Consider the following 22244-nt stretch of genomic DNA (forward strand, 5'->3'; position numbering starts at 1 on the left):
CCTAGTCTGACAAGTTCAAGTTGTTATCAATAATTAATACTCCTAAGGAAATTAACCAGAAAGATTGCTTCAAATTTCCCTTTCCTTAAGATAAAAAATCAGTTCTGTTGATGGGAAATTTTCCAGGATCTATTAATTTCCCAACACTGCCCTTCCTCTTCCACATTTAGAAATTTACATTGCACAGGTAAAATCTTTCAGATCTGTAAAATATACGAAATAGTCTCTTAAAATTATCTAAAAACATTATGCAATATTTCAAAAACTTTAGTCGGTGAGGCCCAAATGAGGTCTACCTCTACTTTCTGTCGCTTTTGTTCTATTTTCCTACTGGCAGATATTTGAAACTTTGTCAAAAATGGGGGGAAAAAAAAGTCCAGGCACAGTGGCTCATGCCTGTAATCCCAGCACTTGAGGAGGACAAGGTGGGCGGATCACCTGAGGTCAGGAGTTCGAGACCAGCCTGGCCAGTATGGTGAAACCCCATCTCTCTTAAAAATACAAGAAAAAAAAAGGGGGGTGGAAGAAAACAAAATGTTTTTACAGTTTGATTATAAATACTATAATCCTAACCTGTAGAGTTTTTCTTGTATTAGGTGTAAAACTACTTTTCATATCAATTTTCATACTTTAAAAAAGTTAAAAAGATTAAATAAAAGCCCAAAGTATTTTCTAAAAATACTAATATATGATATGTTTAAACCACCGTATAAGATGTCATTCAACAATTTATAGATCACTTTCACATTAAAATTGTAAAACAGAGTTTGCATGTTAACAATACTAAAGGCTGGGTGTGGTGGCTCATGCCTGTAATCCCAGCACTTTAGCAGGCCGAGGCAGGTGGATCACTTGAGGGCAGGAGTTCGAGACCAGCCTGGCCAACAGGGTGAAACCCCATCTCTACTAAAGATACAAAAACTAGCCGGGCATGGTGGCACATGCCTGTAATCCCAGCTACTCAGGAGGCTGAGGCTGCAGAATAGCTTGAACCTGAGAGGCAGAGGTTGCAGTGAGCCAAGATGGCACCACTGTACTCCAGCCTGGGCGATGGAGTGAAACTCTGTCTCAAAAGAAAAAACAAAACAAAACAAAAAAACCAACTATATTACAAATTCAATTATCTCCTCATCTATTAAGACTCAACCCATGAAAGGATCACTCACTGGCTATTTGGATAGCTTTGATTTTTCTTAAGCAGAAGTTGAAACGTAGCATCCAAGTTTCAGGATCAGCCTTGGTAATGTTTTCCCACCCCATGGCCAGTGGCATATGGATCAGTTCCAATAGTAGTATTTTATTTTTCATCACCACTGTCATCTCTGCTAATGCCAGTGACAATAAGAACTGTTTTCATGATTGCAATGGTGTCAATAGGGATGAAGGCAAAATGTGGTTAAAGAAACTTGACAAGAGCTGGGCAGGGGACTAAAGAGATCACTTCGAAAACTCCTATTATCTAGATCTGTTATTCTGCATGCCAAATAACCTGAATGAAAGACTCTAAACATCTTTGCATCATTGCAAAAAAACCTCACTCATTCCATTCACTTACAAATAAAATGTGAATTAGAAAAACAAATGCAGATAGGCAGATACAAAAGTCCACATGTGGTTCTTTTTCAAGGATCATTAGCATATGTGGAAGTTTAAAGGATCATCATTAATACATATGTGAGAGTTTACCTAAGGTGATCATGTGAGCAAGCTTCTGCAAACACTGCTCGGAAAGACTTGAAATCTTCTGTTGAAAATCTTGCTGGATCAATCTTTTCTATACAAGTAAAGAAAGCTACTGCCATAGGTGTCAATGGATTAAGGTTCTGTGACGTTTCAGGTGGAGATAAAGGATCAATGTGAAGCACAGAGATTGAAAAAGTTCCCACAGCTAGTCTAAAAATAAGTTCAGGCCTTGATTCATCCACTGAAACAGATCTAGATGGGAGAGCTAAAATACAAGTATTAAAATTATATACATAAAATTTGACACATAAAACTATTAAAATCATAAAACATTTACTCATTTATTAGCTTTAAAAAACAGATGATCATACAACAGTTTGAATGATATTAGACAATTAATTTAAGTAAAATCAACTGCTATCTTGCTGCATCTTATATCCAAGATTTTTGTACTAAAGTACAAGAGTACGTGACAACAGTAAATGTACAAACCAAGCTTTTATATTAATAAAAACATACTGGAAAACTCAGGATTAACCAAAAACTGCTCAACAAATTTTCCTTTAAGCCTTAGGTCTATATCAATTAAATTTTGCAGAAAAGAAACCTGGGGTTCTCTTTCAAGGAAGATGTAAATAGTGAAACAAAAATCACATGATTGACTGAGGGTCCTAAACTGCAATAATAATATGAAACTTACAGTGTACTTTTAACTAAAAATATTTAAGTATTTAAATACACAAAGAATACAATAAATGATCAACTATTCTAAAACACTTCACAGTGAATTGTTTAACAATGGTTCATTTTGCTTTCTGAACTTTGTAAACAGCCAAGACCAGAAAAAAAAAAAAAAAAAAAAAAGCAAAGCACCAGTAGAATGGCATTTTAAAAATTCCAGCAGAAACTAACAACAAATGTCTTATTTTTACTTACATGTCTTCTGTAAAGATGTTGGGTGAACTAGGTTGGATGGAAATGTTGACCCTCTTACTGGCTGTTCTTTATGATGATCAAGGAACTCTCCCCAAGTGGGCTGAAGCTATAAAAGATTTTTTTTAAGCGCATGAATGAAGTGTAGAATTTTAGAAGCAACTTTTCAGTCTAGAAGAAAAATTAAGTAATACTTTACCACAGTAGCACTTAATGGAGATCCTGCTGGGGTATTTGTATATGTACTAGTTAATGATAACTCAAGGTCCATGTTTGGGGGGTCCCCAAGGGGTGGAAGAGAAGAGAGACTATGAGACATGTCCATATCAGCCATGGAGAAGAATACTTCTTCTTCTAGAGAGAATTAAACTATGTCACTTGTATTATAATCCCACCAATTCAAGTCTTTTAAGTAAGTTAATATGCGTTAACACAATCCTCTTCCTTCAGATTATACGAGATACAGCGATGCCCCAAATTTTATGTTACTTACAGTGGTGTAATTTATTTGAATCCAAAATATCAATGGCATAGTAAAAACTCAATATAAATTAATAAAAAATGAAGCTATCCTACTGATGAACATGTTTTCTTTTGTTTTAAATATATAAATGTAGTATTACCTGGTATATTTTTAACGTGATATGCCAGTTTAGGAATTAAAATCAGATATTAAAATAGTATAAATATACTGCAACCTCTAGTTTCATCTGGATACAGTTATTTCTTTTATTCAGAGCCAAAAACATTATTTGGAATTCCATTTACATTTCAGTTCCTTCTTTCGGAATTGTTTTACTCTCATGCAAATGAAGTTTATTATGGCCAAAATTTTTTGAGTAGGGTTTGATTTCTTATTTTGTCCAACATTCCATACTTAAATTTATCCATATTATTTATGTTATTAGCACTTATACATTGTGAAACACCTATAAATGTAAAGTAAGCTGAGTAGAGATCATCATTTACATATAACTGATGGAAAGATCAATAAAGGAAAGTTTCCTTATCAAACTTTAGTAGTTTAGTAGTTTCTTAATCTAGAAATCATTACATGAGCACATAATAATTTGACAAAATAGATAGCTACCTAATTTAACTTTCACATAAATTTACATTTTTGTAAATTGGTTTTCCTTAGACTAAATCATTTAGAAAACAAAACTACACAATCAAAATCAAAAAAATATACTATAGCACCTATGTGCTGGTGCATTACTGTAATGTTGTGATTAGATTAATTATAAATTAAAAGTTGTGGATTTCTTACAATGTGGATCTTTTTGTTCTTTCATTCCTAAACTTCTGTTCACAGCAGCCAAAATTAAGTGTAATTTTATCTATGATTACAATATATGATTCTGGTGTCAACTGTTTGAGTTGCTTACCACGGCTAGAAGGTGTACGAGCTGTTTCTGTCTCATAAAAGCTTTGCTCTGAAGATACACCCACAGAGAGGGAATCTTTTCTCAAATAATACCGGTTTAATTCCATCTGAATTCGATACTCGTCTTCCTGCTGCATGGGTCGATTTTTCCTATCTTTATTAGCTAACCCTATTTTGCTAGAATTTTCTATAAGCATACAAAAGGAAACCAAAACAGTAATTAAATTTGGAGTTAATTAAGCATTTCTTTCCCAAAACCCATTTATGGAACAACAATGGCAACTTAACACCACAGTGCAAAACCACTGCTATTTAATGAGTCAGAGCTCTAAGCAATAGCTTTAAGCAACTAGCCAGGAATCCCAAAATCTTATCTCTGATAGATAGAAGCCATTGAAAATATTTTAAAATGTGTACCACTTACTGTGTTCAAGAATTATACTTTCTCGGTTGTATGAAGTACTATCCCCAACCAAAGAAGTCAGAACAATTTTAGAAAAGAATGTGACACACATAATCTGAAGTGAATATGTCCCACGGTAACACATTCAAAACACCCAATCAAATTTTACTACTTAAGATTCTTATTTGCTTCTTTCAATTCATATATTCAAAAATAATAGACTTTCCTACATGTACATACATTACATATTTTAAAGTTTTTTAAAATTTAAAAAAGTAACAAGTATATATAATAACAGAATTATACTTGCCTGGTCCAGCAACAGCTGCCAACATATCCAAAAGCAAGTGCACCTGTCTCGGTGACAGGAGTAGATGAATAGAGTCTATCTGTCCATCAACATCCAACTTAAGGGGGAAAAAAAAACTATTCATGAGGAGTATTCTTTATAACCTTATCACCATAACGTCAGTATATTTTAATGAACTGAGATGAATACTGAGTCTTTAGTCTTGGAGTCCTTCATCTGAGACTCTACTAATTCACACCATCTAAATGAAAAGACTTAAAGGCCACCAAACTGTTGTTCTAAAAGGAAAAATCCTCCTGAGAAATTCCATGCTGACAAGTCCAATGTTACACTTTTTGTCTCTTCAAGTCTTCTGAGTACTTAAAAGTATTTGAGGAGGACTTAAGACAGTCTCCAAGGATGAATATTAAGGTAGCAATAGCACAGTATTCACTGACTTTCAAAAGACTGAAATCATAATCCTTAAAGTCTGATTCACATCAAGAACAAATAAAGTTGGCTTTCTTAAGTACACTACCAATCATACTCTAGCAGAGCATGTAAGGACCTTCTCCACCAACACTGTGCCCTCCCAGTACCGATTGTGGTCCACAAAGCCCGCTCTGCATGCGAGAGGACGCCACTACAGAAATGTGGACAGAAGATGGTGCTCAGGTGGACTGCCTTTCTCTTCTCCAACTCTTTGCCCACTTTTCCATCTAGAAATAAAAGCTCCATCCCACTCTCTTGATGATTCCTGAATACTCTGACAAAAGCAATTACTTTATTCTCTATATTACATTCTAAAAAGCAGAATATCCTTGCCTTACTTTTCATTCGCCTCCTCTTAACACTGACTCCTATTATTTTTATGTCATTTTGCAACTGAAAAATAATAGAATTAACAAAACATTTATATCTAGAAAATGACTTCCTCCCAGGAGAAAAAGGGATTCCTTCTGATTCTAAAAAAAAAAAAAACAAAAAACAAAACTACATAATGATTGAGAAATTTCGATGACCTAAGAAATCCAGTAAAATAAATCATTATTATCATTTTTATTTTTAGCATTGGGGTACCATGCTAAGTGCTTTTAGATATATTTCCTCTAATTCTTATTACTGTTCCTGTTTTATAGGTGAAGAAAGGAGTTCATAAAGATTCAGTGAACTGCACAAGGCCCATGTAGCAGATCCAGAGCTGGATTTTGACCAAGGCTGACCTGGAGGGAAAGCCCTCACTCCTTCCATGGCATGGCTCCCCTGTTCTGCCCACAGACAGCTTATTTTACGGGGTATCTTCCTGACTACTGACATCCCAAGCCACGAGCCAACCTGAGGCTGAGAGGACAGAGAAAGTGTGTTTCTAACTACATGCCAAATTTAAAAATTGTTTTATAATTTCACAATTGTTGTACTGAAAGCACAATCTCTGACTTTCATTAGAATGGACAATCAAGAGTTTCATTTCTAATTCATTGAAATTAAAATTTTCATAGAAATATTTCATTATTTGTACATTCTAAGTTTGGCATAAAAAGAACAAAGTACTTACTACTTTCTTTTGAAAATATAAAAGAACAAAACTAAAAAACAAATTTCAACTCAATGTAACATGGTAACTGAAACAAAACATCTCTAAATTCAATACGGGCAGTCTCCAATTTTCAATAAAATGCATTCCTAAAAACATAGGCTAAAACTGAATACATGAAACACAGACTTACACACTACTCAAGGGAATACTATTCTGAGAACTTAAAAAAAAAAAAAAAACATGAAATCTTTCATAACATTTTGAATCCACAGTTGAAAGAGTTCAGGCTAATGTACATCAGAAAGAGATTAAAGATCTGACATTTTCAGCACCCCTAATTAATGCCATCTTTATCTAGACTATATTTTATGAGATCTATGTTTCTCAATACTAAAATCCAGAACTTGTCTTTTTCCTTTAGCATCATTTGCATTAAATAAAAACAAATTATACTCAAATACTCAAGTCATTACACAAAAATTACTCTATAGGCAAGGATAGTATCTCTAAATATTAAATATTGGCTGGCACACAATGCCACTATGCAGTTTTTCCAGATGTTCATTTGTCACTAATATACAGAACTCTAAAAGTAACATATATTTATACATTTGTACAAATGTATACATAATGTTTTATTATAAAAGACATCTGTACAAATCAACACATCATGTGCAAAAGTTTGGGTTTACATAAATATAAAAGCATACAAATGTTGAGGACTATATATAATTAACCAAAACAGAACTATAAAAGTTATTGCTATGCTTCCTCCTTACAGACATGGCAAATGCATTCCCCAGAGACATAAGCATATTATTAGTATAGTTTCCCAAGGATGTTACCATAGCAGAGGATTCCCTGTAGAGTTTACATAATCCTTTGACTATCTGTTCTGCTAACAATCCCAACATGTTACTTGTAAAGGGCCTTTTGACATTGTGAAAGGATTCTGCACCATCTGAAGAAGGACAGAGCAGTAAACAGAAGGGGCCTGAGTAATCAGTAATAGGAGTGTCTTCATTCTACTTTCCTCCTCCTCCAACTCTAGTCAGAGGTTCCAATCCAAGGAGGGATTTCCGGAGATTCTTCAATCCTCTGAAAAGTCATTTTATGTATATTGACACGTACTTAGTGGCTCCCTCTTCTATGTCCCCATAGCAATTTCCATACCCCTTACTGTATCTTTTACCAAGGGAAAGATTGTATCCCATTCATCTCTGCATCTGTCTGAAGAACTGGGACAGGTAAGTGGCTGGCATACGGTAGCCACTTGAACATCTACAACTAGGGAGATCAGTAAATAAACAAATGAATAAATCCTAGTATCTTCTTAATTAAAACTACGTTTTATAGAGATTATGCAGAAAATTTGTTTTCGAGGTGTGAAAATAATGCTTGACAAATACATTTTTAACTAAGTAAATGCAAGTTTCCTGGTTCTCCATAAGACTGATCAATATGATTCCCTAAGAGGCAAATACAGTTGTATTTATACAGTGTCTTTATACAGTGTCAAAGCTATGAGAAGGAGAACCCTCTATGCTTTTGGTGGGAATGTAAATTAGTACAACCACTACAGAGAACAGTATGAAGGTTCCTCAGAAAACTAAAAAATATGTTTTTGTATGCTTTGTCAAAGATCAGTTAGTTGTATGCATTTGGTTTTATTTCTGGGTTCTCTATTCTGTTCCATTGGACTAAGTGCCTATTTTTATACCAGCACCATACTGTTTTGCTAACTACAGCCTTGTAGTATAATTTAAAGTCCAGTAATGTGATAACCCCAGATTTGTTCTTTTTGTTTAGTATTGTTTTGGCTGTGGTGGGCTCTTCTCTGGTTCCATATGAATTTTAGGGTTGTTTTTTCTAGTTCTGTGAAAAATGACAGTATTTTGATGGGAACTGCATTGAATATGTGGATTGTTGTGGGCAGTATGGTCATTTTCACAATATGCATTATTTCCATCCATGAGTATGGGATGTGTTTCCATTCGTTTGTGTCATCTATTCTTTCAGCAGTGTTTTGCAGTTTTCCACTTGTAGAGAGATTTCAGCTCCTTGGTTAAGTATATGCCTAGGTATTTTATTTTATTTTATTTTATTTGCAGCTGTTGTAAAAGGGATTGAGCTCTTGATTTGATTCTTAGCTTGGTCACTGTTAGTGTATAGCACTGCTACTGATTCGTGTATGCTGATTTTGTAACCTGGGAGTTTACTGAATTCATTGATCAGATCTAGGAGCCTTTTGGATGAGTCTTCAGGATTGTCTAGGTATATGATCATAGCATCAGTGAACAGCTATAGTTAGACTTCCTCTCGTCTCATTTGGATGTCCTTTATTTCTTTCTCTTGCCTGATTGCCCTGGCTGGGACTTCCAGTACTATGTTGAATAGAAGTGGTGAAAGTGGGCATCCTTGTCTTGTTCCAGTTCTCAGGGGGAATGCTTTCGACTTTTCCCCATTCAGTATGATGTTGGTTATAAGTTTGTTATATATGTCTTTTATTACTTTGAGGTAAGTCCCTTCTGTGCCTATTTTGTTGAGGGTTTTTATCATAAAGGGATGCTGAATTTCATCAAATGCAAAACCATAAATTGGTTAAAACACCCCTTATTCAATAAATGATGGTGGGAAAACTGGCAAGCCACATGTGGAAGAAAGAACCTGGATCCTCATCTCTCACCCTATATAAAAATCAACTCAAGATGGACCAAAGATGTAAATATAAGACTTGAAACCATAAAAATTCTATAAGAAAACATTGGAAAAACTCTTCTGGACATTGGCTTAGACAAAGAATTCATGACTAAGACCCCAGCGAATGCAACAAAAACAAAAATAAATGGGACCTGATTAAATTAAAAAGCTTCTGCTCAGCAAAATAATCAGCAGAATAAACAGACAACCCACAGAGTAGGAGAAAATATTTGTAAACTATGCATCCAGCAAAGGACTAATATCCAGAATCTACAAGGAGTTCAAAGAAATCGGCAAGAAAAAAATAATCCCATCAAAAAGTGAGCAAGGGACATGATTATATATTTCTCAAAGAAGATATTTAAACAGCCAACAACCAAGAAAGTGTTCAACTTCACTAATCATCAGGAAAATGCAAATTAAAAACACAGTGAGATACCACCTTACTCCTGCAAGAATGGCCATAATTAAAAAGTCAAAAAACAATAGATGTTGGGATGGATGTCGTAAAAAAGGAACACTTTTACACTGCTAGTAGGAATGTAAACTAGTACAACTACTATGGAAAGCAGTATGGAAATTCCTTAAAGAACTAAAAGTAGATCTACCATTCGACCCAGCAATTCCACTGTGTGTGTGTGTGTTTGCGTGTGTGTATACATATATATATACACACATATATATATACACATATATATGCACACATATATATATACACATATATATGCACACACATATATATACACATATATATGTATGTGGTGTATATACATACATGTGGTGTATATATGTGGTGCATATATATATATATATATATATATATATACACGGTGTATATGTTTATGTGGTATATATACACACCACATACACATATACACCACATATATATATACCATATACAAATATATGTATATATATTTACACACACACACACAGTGAAATACTACTCAGCCATAAAAAGGAACAAAATGTCTTTTGCAGCAACTTGGATGGAACTGGAGGCCATTACTATAAGTTAAGGAACTTAGGAATGGAAAACCAAATACCATATGTTCTCACTTATAAGCAGGAGCTAAGCTATGAGAATGCAAAACATACAGAGGTATATAATGGACTGTGGGGACTCAGGAGGAGGGGAGGTTAGGAGGGAGGTGAAGGATAAAAGACAACATATTGAGTATAGTGTACACTGCTCAGGTGGCAAGTACACTAAAATCTCAGAATTTACCACTAAAGAACTCATCTATGTAACCAAAAACCACCTGTATCCCAAAAACTACTGAAATTTTTGAAAAAAGAAAACAAAGGGACAACAACAAAAACTAAAAGTAGAACTTCCATATGATTCAGCAATTCCACATTAGGTATATACCCACAAGAAAGGAAAGCAATATACCAAAGAGATAGCTGCACTGCCATGTTTACAGCACACTATTCACATAGTGAATATATGATATATATGAATATATGCTATATGTGATATATATGATATATATGAATATATGCTATATAGAATATATGATATGAATATATATGATATATATTCACACACACGTGTGTGTGTGTGTGTGTGTGTGTGTGTATACATATATATGGACTCATCCTATATATGGACCCATATATGGACCAAAATATGGACTCATCCTACATATCCATCAACAGATGAATGGATAAAGAAAATGTGGTATATATGCACAATGGAATATTATTAAGCCATAAAAAATAATGAAGTCCTGTCATTTGTAACAACATGAATGGAACTAGAAGCCATTATGTTAAGTGACATAAGCCAAGCACAAAAAGACAACGCACGTTCTCACTCATAGGCAGGAGCTAAAAAAGGGGATCTCATGAAGATTCCCCTACTCATGAAAAGTAGACTGATGGTTACCAGAGGCTGGGAACAGTGGGGAAATAAAGGGAAAAAGAATATAAATATACTGATTATCACTTAACTTACACTTAAAAATAGTAAAGGCTCCTGGTGAGGTGGCTCATGCCCATAATCCCAACACTTTGGGAGGCTGAGCAAGAAGAACTGCTTCAGCCCAGGAGTTCGAGACCAGCTTGGGCAACATAGTGAGACCCTGTCTCTACAAAAAACATAATACAAAAATTAGCCAGGCATGGTGGCATGTGCCTGTAGCCCCAGCTACTTGCGAGGCTGAGGCGGGAGGGTTGCTTGAGCCCAGGAGGTTGAGGCTGCAGTGAGCCAAGATCTTGTCACTGCACCCCAGCCTGGGCAACAGAGGGAGACCCCATCTCAAAAAAAAAGAAGGAAAGATGATATATTATATAGGTTTATTTTATGTCAAAAAATTTTAAAGCTATGAGACAATGGAAAAAGTCTATCTCTTTTCACAAATATTACACAACTATATAAAAATGGTCATTCTGTGCAAAATAGATGGCTAGATATTTTTACATACATATAATTATAAAAACACCTTCAACAGATTTCTTGCTTGCCAAATCTCTTTTCCTTTAAACTTAATTTTATGACAATAGAATTTTTTTAATAAATTCCTAGTTGTCTGAACTAATGAAACCATGTTCAATACCAAAAAGAGAGGTTTGTCAGTTTCAAACTGTCAGAATAGGGGAAAGTGAGTGTAGAAGGCAGCTCTTTATAAAACATAAGCTGCAACAGTAGGGCAAAGGCAATCCTCACATAAATTTTGTGACCTAGGATAGAAGCATCAACTGAGAGTAAAAATGTTAACTCGGTGACAGCGGTACACTAGTTACAGGATAATCTGCAGTAATCAATCAGTGAATCACTGCATAGAATAAAGAATACTTGTACTTTTATTTTGGTTTTACTATAGAAAGTGAAACAAACACTGACCTTAGCTCCAGGAAGCACTTCATTCTGTTTCAACGTGAGACTCAACTCCAACCTACCAATTAACCCTCCAATCTGCACTGGGTCAGAAGGTGCTATCTCTGGTAAATTTCTAGTTAGCTGTGGGTGTGGCTCATAAACAATTTTGGGGTTCCAGCTAGGTGACAGCTTTGGCTCAGTTTCCTACAATAAAGTGACAAAAATAATTATTTAAAATACTTTCATATAAATAAAACGAAATGTAAAATATAAATGTCAACTTAAGAAGAATAAAATATTTGACATGTAAAACTGTATGATGTTACAATGGACAAACAGTATCATATAGCTAAAATGAAACACAGTAATATGTTAGCACAGTCCACTGGTAATAAAAGCAAGTTATGAAAAAGGACTTCATGAAAAAAAGCACAGTGTCTGTTCAAGTTACAGGAGTAAGAAAACCTAATGGGCACTGTATAATTAAGAAAATCTGATTTGTAAAATAACAAAAAAGGCAAATTATACAGTGACTGACTTATAAAAGGACTCTCCTCTTGGAAGGGATTTAACAGAGTTCCTTAATTATAAAGCTTTTTAAAGAGATGATTTGTAGAATAAAGTTTCATCAATACAGTCACTATGTAAGGTAAATTTGAACACTGCTTAATTTCCTCTGCTTTTATTGTAAAAAAAAAAAAAAAAAAAAAATTAGACGTTAATATAGGCTAAACATCTCTAAACCAAAAACCCAAAATCCAAAATGCTCCAAAATCCAAAACTTTTTGAGTGCCAATGTGACACTCCCACAAGGTCAGGAAAATACACCTGACCTCACGTGATGGGCTGCAGTCAAATATTTGTTTCATGCACAAAATTATTGAAAATATTGTATAAAATTACCTTTAGGCTATGTGTATAAGGCATATATGAAACATAAATGGGCCAGACGTGGTGGCTCACGCCTGTAATCTCAGCACTTTGGGAGGCTGAGGCAGGTGGATCGCCTGAGGTCAGGAGTTCGAGACCAGCCTGGCCAACATCGCGAAACCCCGTCTCTACTAAAAATACAAAAATTAGCCGGGCATGGTAGCACGTGCCTGTAATCCCAGCTACTCAGGAGGCTGAGGCAGGAGAATCCCTTGAATCTGGGAGGCAGAGGTTGCAGTGAGCCAAGATTGCGCCACTGCACACCAGCCTGGGCGACAAGAGACGCTCTCCAAAAAAAAAAAAACCATAAATGAGTTTTATGAGTTTTGTATTTAGACTCGGGTCCCATCCCCAAGATACCTCATTATGTCTATAAAAATATTCAAAAATCTGAAACACAGTTCCAGCATTTTGAATTAGTGATACTCAACTTCTACACCATTTTCCCCCAAGATACAGTACCCAACATTTCTCTTTCAAACTAATACACAGCACATTGGTAGGAATATAAATATTAGTATTTTCAAATCTCTGAAATATATATTACCATTACTGAATATTTGCATTAAATCTCAAGACAGAGATTCATTAAGACATATTACACACCCTAGCAAAATTTAATAGCCCCCATTTAAACCTTTTAAAAAATCTATGATTATGGTTTTAGGGTTTTTTGTTTTGTTTTTCTTACCACTGGTGCAGTTGAACACACTGGGGAAGATTTGGCTGATGCAGAAAACTCATCCCAGAAGAGAGACACTCCAGAGAGCTGAAGTAACTTGTGAGCAAAAGCAGTGGGTTGATGCACATTAATTCCTGAGGATTCGTCAGCAGTTTCATCACAGTATACAGTTCTGAAATTTTTTTAAAAAGCATTTACAAAAAGCTCCTAGGAAAACCTATTTACAATAAGAAACGCACATAGCTTTTTTAAGTTAAAGGGTTTTTTCAAGTGTTAGCACTTCTTAGAATATGCCTATAATACGGTCAGTCTCACCGTGCTTTACTACCGTAAATATTTTCATGAAGAGGTCTTAACTCCAAAAAGGTAGCTTTATGAGGCTTAAATTGAGAGAAAAAAAATTAATAACTCCCTTAAGTTAGTTTTAAGGAAAACATTTCCTGTACTCCCCCACAAAACATCTCTTGGTAACAGTGTGATAGCATTTGGCTCCAAGTCACAAATGACGTTTCTTGAATTCCTATATGTGACTAATTTTCAGTTTAAACAAAACATATAATGTGGTTCTAAATGCATGAAATCTTAGATTTTTAAAAATCTACTATTTAAGGCAATGGACCCTTATTCCAAAGATCTGCTAACAATAACTGTTTTACTAATAGGTGTTTTGTGAAAGACAGAAATCATAACACAGCTGCTTAAAATTCAGTAGAGACTCCCAGTAGATCCATGTACGAAGTGTCTCTGGTGCTCATGCAGTGTACACGCTTCATCCTGCTCATTTCTGTTGGCAGTTCACATAGCATTAACACACGGGTGACCAGTTACTGCCTCAAATCAACGCTTAGGTGTATGCATGTAAATTAACCTTGCTTTACAGCTATGTATAAGGGCTTCAAGTGGGCATATGCAAAAAACTAAAAGCAACGTACTTATATTTTTTAAGTAAATATTGCACATATTAACCTTAAAATAATCCTTAGAGGATCCTCAAAACAGTGGCCTTAGCCTTTCTCACTAAAGCAGCACTTAGATTAAGCACAGCAAAACAAAAATGTCTTTCACGTTAATGAAATATGCCTAAATATTGCATTGTTAATATGAAAAAACTGAAACTTTCCCACAGGAATGCCTTAAATTTAGTGGCACTCAAATGCTTATTATTCTGATTTGATATTAACTAAAACAGAACAACGTGATTTAAATTCAACATGGTATTATATATAATTATACCCCAACTGGCACTTTCAAGTTTTCAATAATGGAATTAGAACAATAAAATTAGCAAATAACTTGAAGAACAGCACTTTACTCTGAAATTATGCAATATTTTCATATCATTAGCTCTAATCTCCAAAACCTCCCTAAAAATGTAATATAAGAGTTACAATAGGGTCATTTATTTTCAGACATAAGAATTCTTACCTTTCTATTCGAATTTCAAGTGCAGTTCCAGTTTTGGAATTTTCTGGCACATGTTCAATTCTCAAAACAGTATCTATAAAAGTGACTTTTACTCTTCTTAGTACTAAAGTAAACAAGTAATTGTCAATGTAAGAGACCACATACATGCTAAATAAAAACCTCCAAAGAAATAAATAAGTACTAGTTTGATAAAAACTTCTGTTTACAAAATAAAGAAGCTGAATTTCTTTCCATTAAAATCCTTAAATCCTGAGTTTTGTAATAAATATTTTGCCTTACTGAGCACTTAACCATGTTACATCTCAACAGATGCTTGGGACAACAACTAACACTATCTGTTGTATTCTAATCCATTCACTATGCAAGCATAATAAATGGAGAAACTAAGGTACAAAAAAAAAAACATGCAATTAAATGGAATATTTAAAATACCTCAATTCTAAAGTTCTGAAGTGGGAACAGTAATTCTTTTAAAAATCCATTCCAATGGATTTGCCTTATACAAAGCTTATTACATGAAGGTACAAAACTACTAAATCAAATCTAAATTTTTGAAAATTCTCAGTAACACCAAACCTGTTTCAATGGTTTCAGCAAACTTTTCAAGTCCTTCAAAAGGCTGGGATCCTTCTCCTTGTTCATCTGTTAGTTTCTGGCTAAGACATTCTTTTGCCAATTGCATACTGCTGGTCATAAAACTTGACCAATACATAGGCTCAGAACCAGTTGCTGTGGAAAATATAAATTAATCCTAAATAATTTCTCAGAGTTACAACAATGCCAGTTCTTAAAATAATACATTTCGAATAAATAAATTCTTAAACTTTTAAGAGATTTTTAACATCATGGTGTTACCCAGGTAAACAATATTCTAGAAAGTACTCTTGAGATTTAAAATCACCTTATAATAACCAAGAAGGAAAAAAAGATCACAGAAAAAAGTCCAGAGAATGTGCTCTCATAACATGTTGTATTTTACCAAATATCAATTCATGTATTCATTCAACAAATACTTAATGGATATCCTACAGATGCATGGAACTGTTCTAAATATTATAAGCAGGGGTTGACAAACTTTTTCTGTAAAGGGTCAGACAGTAAATATATTTTGTGGGCCATATGGTCTGTATCACAACTTCTCAACTCTCATATTATAGCACAAAACAGCCATTAAAGTAAATAAACAAATAAGCATGGCTGTGTTCCAATAAAACTTTATTAACAAAAACAGATGACAGGACCAATTTGGCCTGCAGGTTATAGTTTACTAACCCTGCTGTTGAAAGTAGAAAAAATAATAGTAAATTCTGCCCTCAGAGAACCTACTATATAGTTAAAGAAATAAGATACGATTAGTAGACAACTATTGAATGTCAACAGAAAACATTATGAAAGCTAAAAGAAGAGGTTAATTCTTCTTGTTAATTATTTCCTTCTAGCTGAGAAAATTAACAGGAAATGTGGCAGAAGTAGCAGATGATACAGGCTTTGGAAATTAGTATATATGTAGATAAAATAAAAGAGCATCCTTGGAGAAGGAAGCATATGAGATGTGAAAAATCATTTCCAGATCTTCCCTCATGAGAAAATTCTCCCCACACCTCCCTACATTATTCAAAGCAAAGTGACAGAGATTGCAAGAATTACTGCCTTCCAAAATGGAATTTAAAAGTCTTTCTAATGGAATGCTTTAAAGAGAAAAATATTTGAAAGTTTGCCTTCCCATAGAAAAATATTATATCCACTCATCATGGTTAAAAGATGGAATATTCTTGTAAATTAAATGCCAGATTACTAAAGACGATTTCCATGCATGCATTATCAGTTTTCAAAATACAGAGTTTCACTTTAATTCTACTAAATATAATTTAAACTTTCATGTTTTGGGCAGCACTTGGGATTATAATTCTGTCATTGCATACCAACATACCTGTGACCTAGATTGTCAATTCTATCAATCATTTTTTTCTATATTTATAAGTAGCTATTCTGCTTATAAAGAAGAGCATTCCTTCTACCTGTCCACCTTACATACTTATTTATCTGTATCAGTATGGTCCTACAGATTTTTTACTTCATGTGTTACAAACCATTATTGCCATCATTCTTCGTAATGCTCAAATTTTCCCAAATTTGGCCAAGGGAAGCCCCCTGACACACAATCCTGTGTCCCTTTAACATTTTTCCATCAATCTTTGAGCATTCTTCCTTGCTTTCTGGCACAATACTTTTTGAATCTTTAAAACCCAAGTCTCATTTTAGATAACTGATAACAAATAATTAAATAAACCAAATAATCTGTATACTAAAGTTTCTGTGAATAATCGGGGAAAGAAACAACTCTAAATGTGTAAACATGCACATTCTACAAACAGCCAAGTCGTAATGTATTATCAACTGAAAATTTCACAAATACAAAGCAAAAATACTAAATTTAATGTAATCAGGTTACTTTCCCAGTCTCTGAAGAATAAAAACAGAAACACACAAAACAGAAACATAACAACACACCAACCTGGGCGAGGTCTAGGCCGGAAGACCATTTCTAATCCTCTCACTTCCAGTGCACAATTATCCTGCAGTAAAGAGCCCCATGGAACTGACAGGGAAATTGACTGAATGAATCCTTCAGTGACTTCTAAGGGTGCATCTGCTGACTCCAAGATCTCATTGAGACACTAAGGAGAAAAAACAGGTTCATTTTGAATCACAAGAACAAGAACACAAAGTTGTGAACTTATTCAAAGCTGTCAAATACGCCCACACATGTGTTAGGCACTAGGTATAAGGAAAGCAGAGACTTCCACAAGTACAGGCAATCAAAGCAAAAGTGGACAAATGCTTCTACAGCGCAAAGGACACAATTAACAAAGTGAAGGGATAACCCGCAGAACGGCAGAAAATATTTGCAAACTATCTATCTGACCCAGGATTACTAATCAGAACATATAAGGAGCTCAAACAACTCTACAGGAAAAAAATCTAATAATCCTACTAAGAAATGGGCAAATGATTTGAATAGACATTCCTCAAAAGAAGACATACAAATGGCAAACAGGCATGTGAAAAGGCGCTCAACATCACTGACCATCGGAGAAACACAAATGAAAACTACAATGTGATATCATCTCACTACAGCTAAAATGGCTTCTATCCAAAAGACAGGCAATTAACAAATGCTGGAGATGATGTGGAGCAAAGGCAACCCTCATACACTGTTGGTGGAATTGTAAATTATTACACCCACTATGGAGAACAATTTGGAGGTTCCTCAAAAAAACTAAACATAGAACTACTATATGATTCGGCAATCCCACTGCTAGGTATAGCCCCCAAAAAAGGAAATCAGTTTATCGAAGAGATATCCACGCTCCCATGTTTACTGCAGCAATATTCACAATAGCCAAGATTTGGAAGCAACCTAAGTGTCCATTAACAGATGAATGGATAAAGAAAATGTGGTACATATATACAATGGAGTACTATTCAGCCATGAAAATGAATGAGATCCTGTCATTTGCAACAACATGAATGGAACTAGAGGTCATTATGTTATATGAAATAAGCCAGGCACAGAAAAACAAACTTTGCATGTTCTCACTTATCCATGGAAGCTAAAAATTAAAACAATTGAACTCATGGTGATAGCAGAAGGATGGTTACCAGAGGCTGGGAAGGGTAGTAGGGTAGCGGGGATGGTTAATGGGTACAAAAATATAGTTAAAATAAATAAGCCCAAGGGCCAGGCATGGTGGCTCACACCTATAATCCCGGCACTTTGGGAGGCTGAGATAGGCAGATCTCTCGAGGTCAGCAGTTCAAGACCAGCCTGGCCAACACGGTGAAACCCCGTCTCTACTAAAATTACAAAAATTAGCCAGGCATGGTAGGACGTGCCTGTAATTCCAGCTACTTGGGAGGCTGAAACAAGAGAATCACTTGGACCCAGGAGGCGGAGGCTACAGTGAGCCGCTGCACTCCAGCCTGGGCGACAGGGGACTCCATCTCAAAAAAAAATGAGTAAGATCTAGTAATTAATAGCACAACGAGGTAGCTACAGTCAGTAATTTATTGTACATTTTTAAATAACCGAAAGAGCACAACTGAACGATATGTAACACAAAGGATAAATGCCTGAGGTGATGCACACCCCTTTTACCCTGATGTAATTATTAGGCATTGTATGCCTGTGTCAAATATCTCACGTACCCCATTAATATATACACCTACTATGTACCCACAAAAATTAAAAGTTAAAAATTAAAAAGAAAGCAGAGACCAAGATAAAGATGATCCCGGTCCTCGCTAAGCTTACAAGATAGTATACCATGAAAGAGACAAGCAATTAAAGTGTGATGATTATATACAGAGGAAACACACTGTGCTATTTGAACACATAATAGAACCTAACCTGCAGATTCGAGGCAGCCCACTTGAAGGAGTGCTATTTTAAGCTGGGACCAGAAGACCAGAAGGAGTTAATCAGGCAAAATGGTCCAGGCAAAAACAAAGCATGTGGAAGGATTCAAAGAAAGCAGAAGTCAAAGAAATACATGCACACATATTTGATACATCACAGTATTTGAAAAAGAAAAGTTACTTTAGGCTTCAGTGTGCCAGGGCGAAGACCCAGAGACAAGGCTATGTAGATAAGGAAGAGTAAGATCCAAAGAGCCCTGTAATGCATGTTAAAGAGTCTGAAATTTATCTTAAGGGTGATGTGAAGCCATTGAAGGGCTTTAAGCAAGGACGCCATGATGAGATTCAAACTTTGAGTGGGCCCCTTCAGTTGCCATGTACAGCATGAAGGGAAGATGCCAGCAGGAAGGCTGTTACGAGTAATAGAAGCTAGAGAGGCTGGTTTGGCACAGATAGCAACACTGAGGACAGTCACAAGTGGATAAATTTTTGTAACATATTTAGGAAGTGGAATAATTGACATCATGACGGGTAAAAGAAAGAAAGAATTATGAATGACACTTAGGAGGCTGGCTTGGGCAATTGCTTAGATAGAGGTGTCATTTACTGAGATACAGAAACACAGGGAAGCAGGTTAGAGGGAAGATGAGAAGTTCACTTCCAAAGTACACATTTAAGGAGACATCTAGGTAGAGGTGCTAAGGAGGAAGCGGGAGCTTCCTCCAGCTAGAGCTCAGGAGAGCCATCTGGGCCGGAGATACAGATTAACATTACAAACACAGAGGGTAGGTCGGGTATGGCGACTCACGCCTTTAACTCCTACACTGGGAAGCCGAGGCGGGAGGATCTTAAGCTGAGCAGTTTGAGACCAGCCTGGGCAACACATCAAAACCCTGTCTCTACAAGAAATTCAAAAATGAACCAAGTGTAGCGACGCACACCTGTCATCCCAGCTACTGGAGAAGCCGAGGTGGGAGGAATGCTGAAGCCCAGGAGGAGGCAGAGGTTACAGTGAGCCAAGACTGTGCCCCTATACTCCAGCCTGAGCAACTTAGGAAGACCCTGTCTCAAAAAAATAATAAAATAATAAACAAATGGGTAACTGAAGCCACAGCGTGAGGAGAGAAATGCTTGGGAACTTATATGGAGTAAAATGAGAGGTGGCTTAAGACAGAACTCATAGACACCAATATTTAAGAAAAGGGTTATGAAAGAGGAGCCTGCAGAAGAAATTAGAAAAAAGCAAACAGAGACGTAGAAGGAAAATTGAAAGAGGTTCATGTCCCAGAAAATCATGGAAGAACGACATGACAGAGAAGAGTGGTCAAGCTCAACAAAAGCTAACAAGAAGTCAAAGATTTTTAAATGTCTACTGAAATCAGTAATATTTAAAGTACTGGTGATCCCATTAACAGCAATTTCAGTGGCATGGTGGAGCAAACCAGACTACAACAGGAGACAGACAGAATGAATGTAAATGCAATTTTTAAAAGACAATTTACTTTTCAAATTAAAATAACAAATATTTATCAAATGCCGGCTTGTATGTAAAGTGCTTCCTGCATGCTACATTGCATAGGGTAGTATTATAATTCTTTGTCTATACCCTAGTGTTGAATAGTGAGACTTGATCGGCTCGTTTTATTTTTGGAGATTACTACTTTAAAAGGCTTTCTTCATGCTGACATTTGTATAATCCTAAAGACTTTCCCAGGAGTACATGGGCATGGATGGTTTTAAGGTATAAGCATCCAGACATATTCTTTCTTAAAACGGACTGAGAAGACTACAGACAGTGGTGGCATCATGCTGGGTCTCCTATCCCATAGTTCCTTGTACAATCTTCCTTCTCCCACTTAGCCAAAAAAGCCATATTTTTCCTCCCTTCAGAAATTCTCCCTTATGTGCTGTCTAAGGTATAAAAACCTCCAGACAGGGCCAGCAGTACATTTTCTATCTTTTCCCATCTTATACTTTTTTTGGCATGACACTCAGAAATTCAAAGAACTCAGTGATGTTGCTCCTGCAAAATCTCTCAATTCTCATCTACTGATTTATAACATCAGTATTTCTCAAGCTTGTCTCTATTTTTTAATATAGAATAAAATGTGCGCCGAGCCCTACTGAATTCCAGCTATAAGTATATTCACCTATGCATGCACTAACAAATTAGGGAGGAGGGGATCACAACCAACCTCTATTATTAAGAAATTTATTTCCAGTAAAAGTTTTTATGTTTGCTGGGTACAGTGGCTCATGCCAGTAGTCCCAGCAATTTGGGAGAAAGAGGCAGGAGGACTGCTTAAGTCCAGGAATTTGAGACCATCCTGGGTGACATGGTGAAACTCGTCTCTACAAAAAATACAAAAATTGGCCAGGCGCAGTGGCTCAAGCCTGTAATCTCAGCACTTTGGGAGGCCGAGGCAGGCAGATCGCCTGAGGTCAGGAGTTTGAGACCAGCCTGGCCAACATGGTGAAACCCTGTCTCTACTAAAAATACAAAAATTAGTCGGGCATGGTGGCCCACGCCTATAATCCCAGCTACTCGGGAGGCTGAGGTAGGAGAATCACTTGAACCCGGGAGGCGGAGGTTACAGTGAGCCAAAATCGCGCCACTGCACTCCAGCCTGGGAGGCAGAGCTAGACTCCGTCTCAAAAAAAGAAAAAAAAAAAAAAAAAAAAATTAGACGGCATGGTAGCCCATGCCTGTAGTCCCAGCTCCTTGGTGGGCTAAGGTGGGGATAATCGCTTGATCCCAGGAGGTCAAGGCTGCAGTGAGTTGTGATCACCCACTGCACCCAAGCCTGGGTGACACAGCAAGACCTTGTCTCAAAAAAAAAGAAAAAAAATTTTTATGCTTATCAAAATGCATAAATTTATACTGTTATGATCAACTATACACTTAACAATAATTGTAATTACAACACAATCCAGAAGAAAAGTAACACTTAAAGCCCCATGATTATCTGAAGGAAATAAAGTTATGCATCACAGAAGGACATCTGTCAACGACAGACCATATATAGGATAGT

General features: G+C 35.8%; 1 protein-coding gene across 6 annotated transcripts in view; it reads right to left on the reverse strand.

The window, feature by feature from the left end:
• The window catches only part of ATG2B (autophagy related 2B), an 80158-nt gene that overhangs the window by 47002 nt on the left and 10912 nt on the right, over nucleotides 1-22244 (reverse strand). For 5 of the 6 annotated variants that reach the window (XR_008513205.2, XR_008513204.2, XM_024231832.3 and 2 more), the window contains exons 2-11: nucleotides 17309-17471; nucleotides 15370-15522; nucleotides 14794-14896; nucleotides 13378-13540; nucleotides 11781-11960; nucleotides 4717-4813; nucleotides 4005-4190; nucleotides 2816-2970; nucleotides 2620-2725; nucleotides 1687-1948 (exon numbers count right to left, since the gene is read on the reverse strand). Coding sequence is in view for 4 of the 6 variants with exons in the window: in XM_024231832.3 (XP_024087600.3) it covers nucleotides 1687-1948; nucleotides 2620-2725; nucleotides 2816-2970; nucleotides 4005-4190; nucleotides 4717-4813; nucleotides 11781-11960; nucleotides 13378-13540; nucleotides 14794-14896; nucleotides 15370-15522; nucleotides 17309-17471 (1568 nt within the window). In the remaining 2 variants the exon portion in view is untranslated. The remainder of the gene's footprint in view (nucleotides 1-1686; nucleotides 1949-2619; nucleotides 2726-2815; nucleotides 2971-4004; nucleotides 4191-4716; nucleotides 4814-11780; nucleotides 11961-13377; nucleotides 13541-14793; nucleotides 14897-15369; nucleotides 15523-17308; nucleotides 17472-22244) is intronic. The other variant, XM_024231833.3, reaches the window with a different exon arrangement.

The sequence above is a fragment of the Pongo abelii genome, chromosome 15, assembly GCF_028885655.2.
Source record: "Pongo abelii isolate AG06213 chromosome 15, NHGRI_mPonAbe1-v2.0_pri, whole genome shotgun sequence".
Lineage (NCBI taxonomy): Eukaryota > Metazoa > Chordata > Mammalia > Primates > Hominidae > Pongo > Pongo abelii.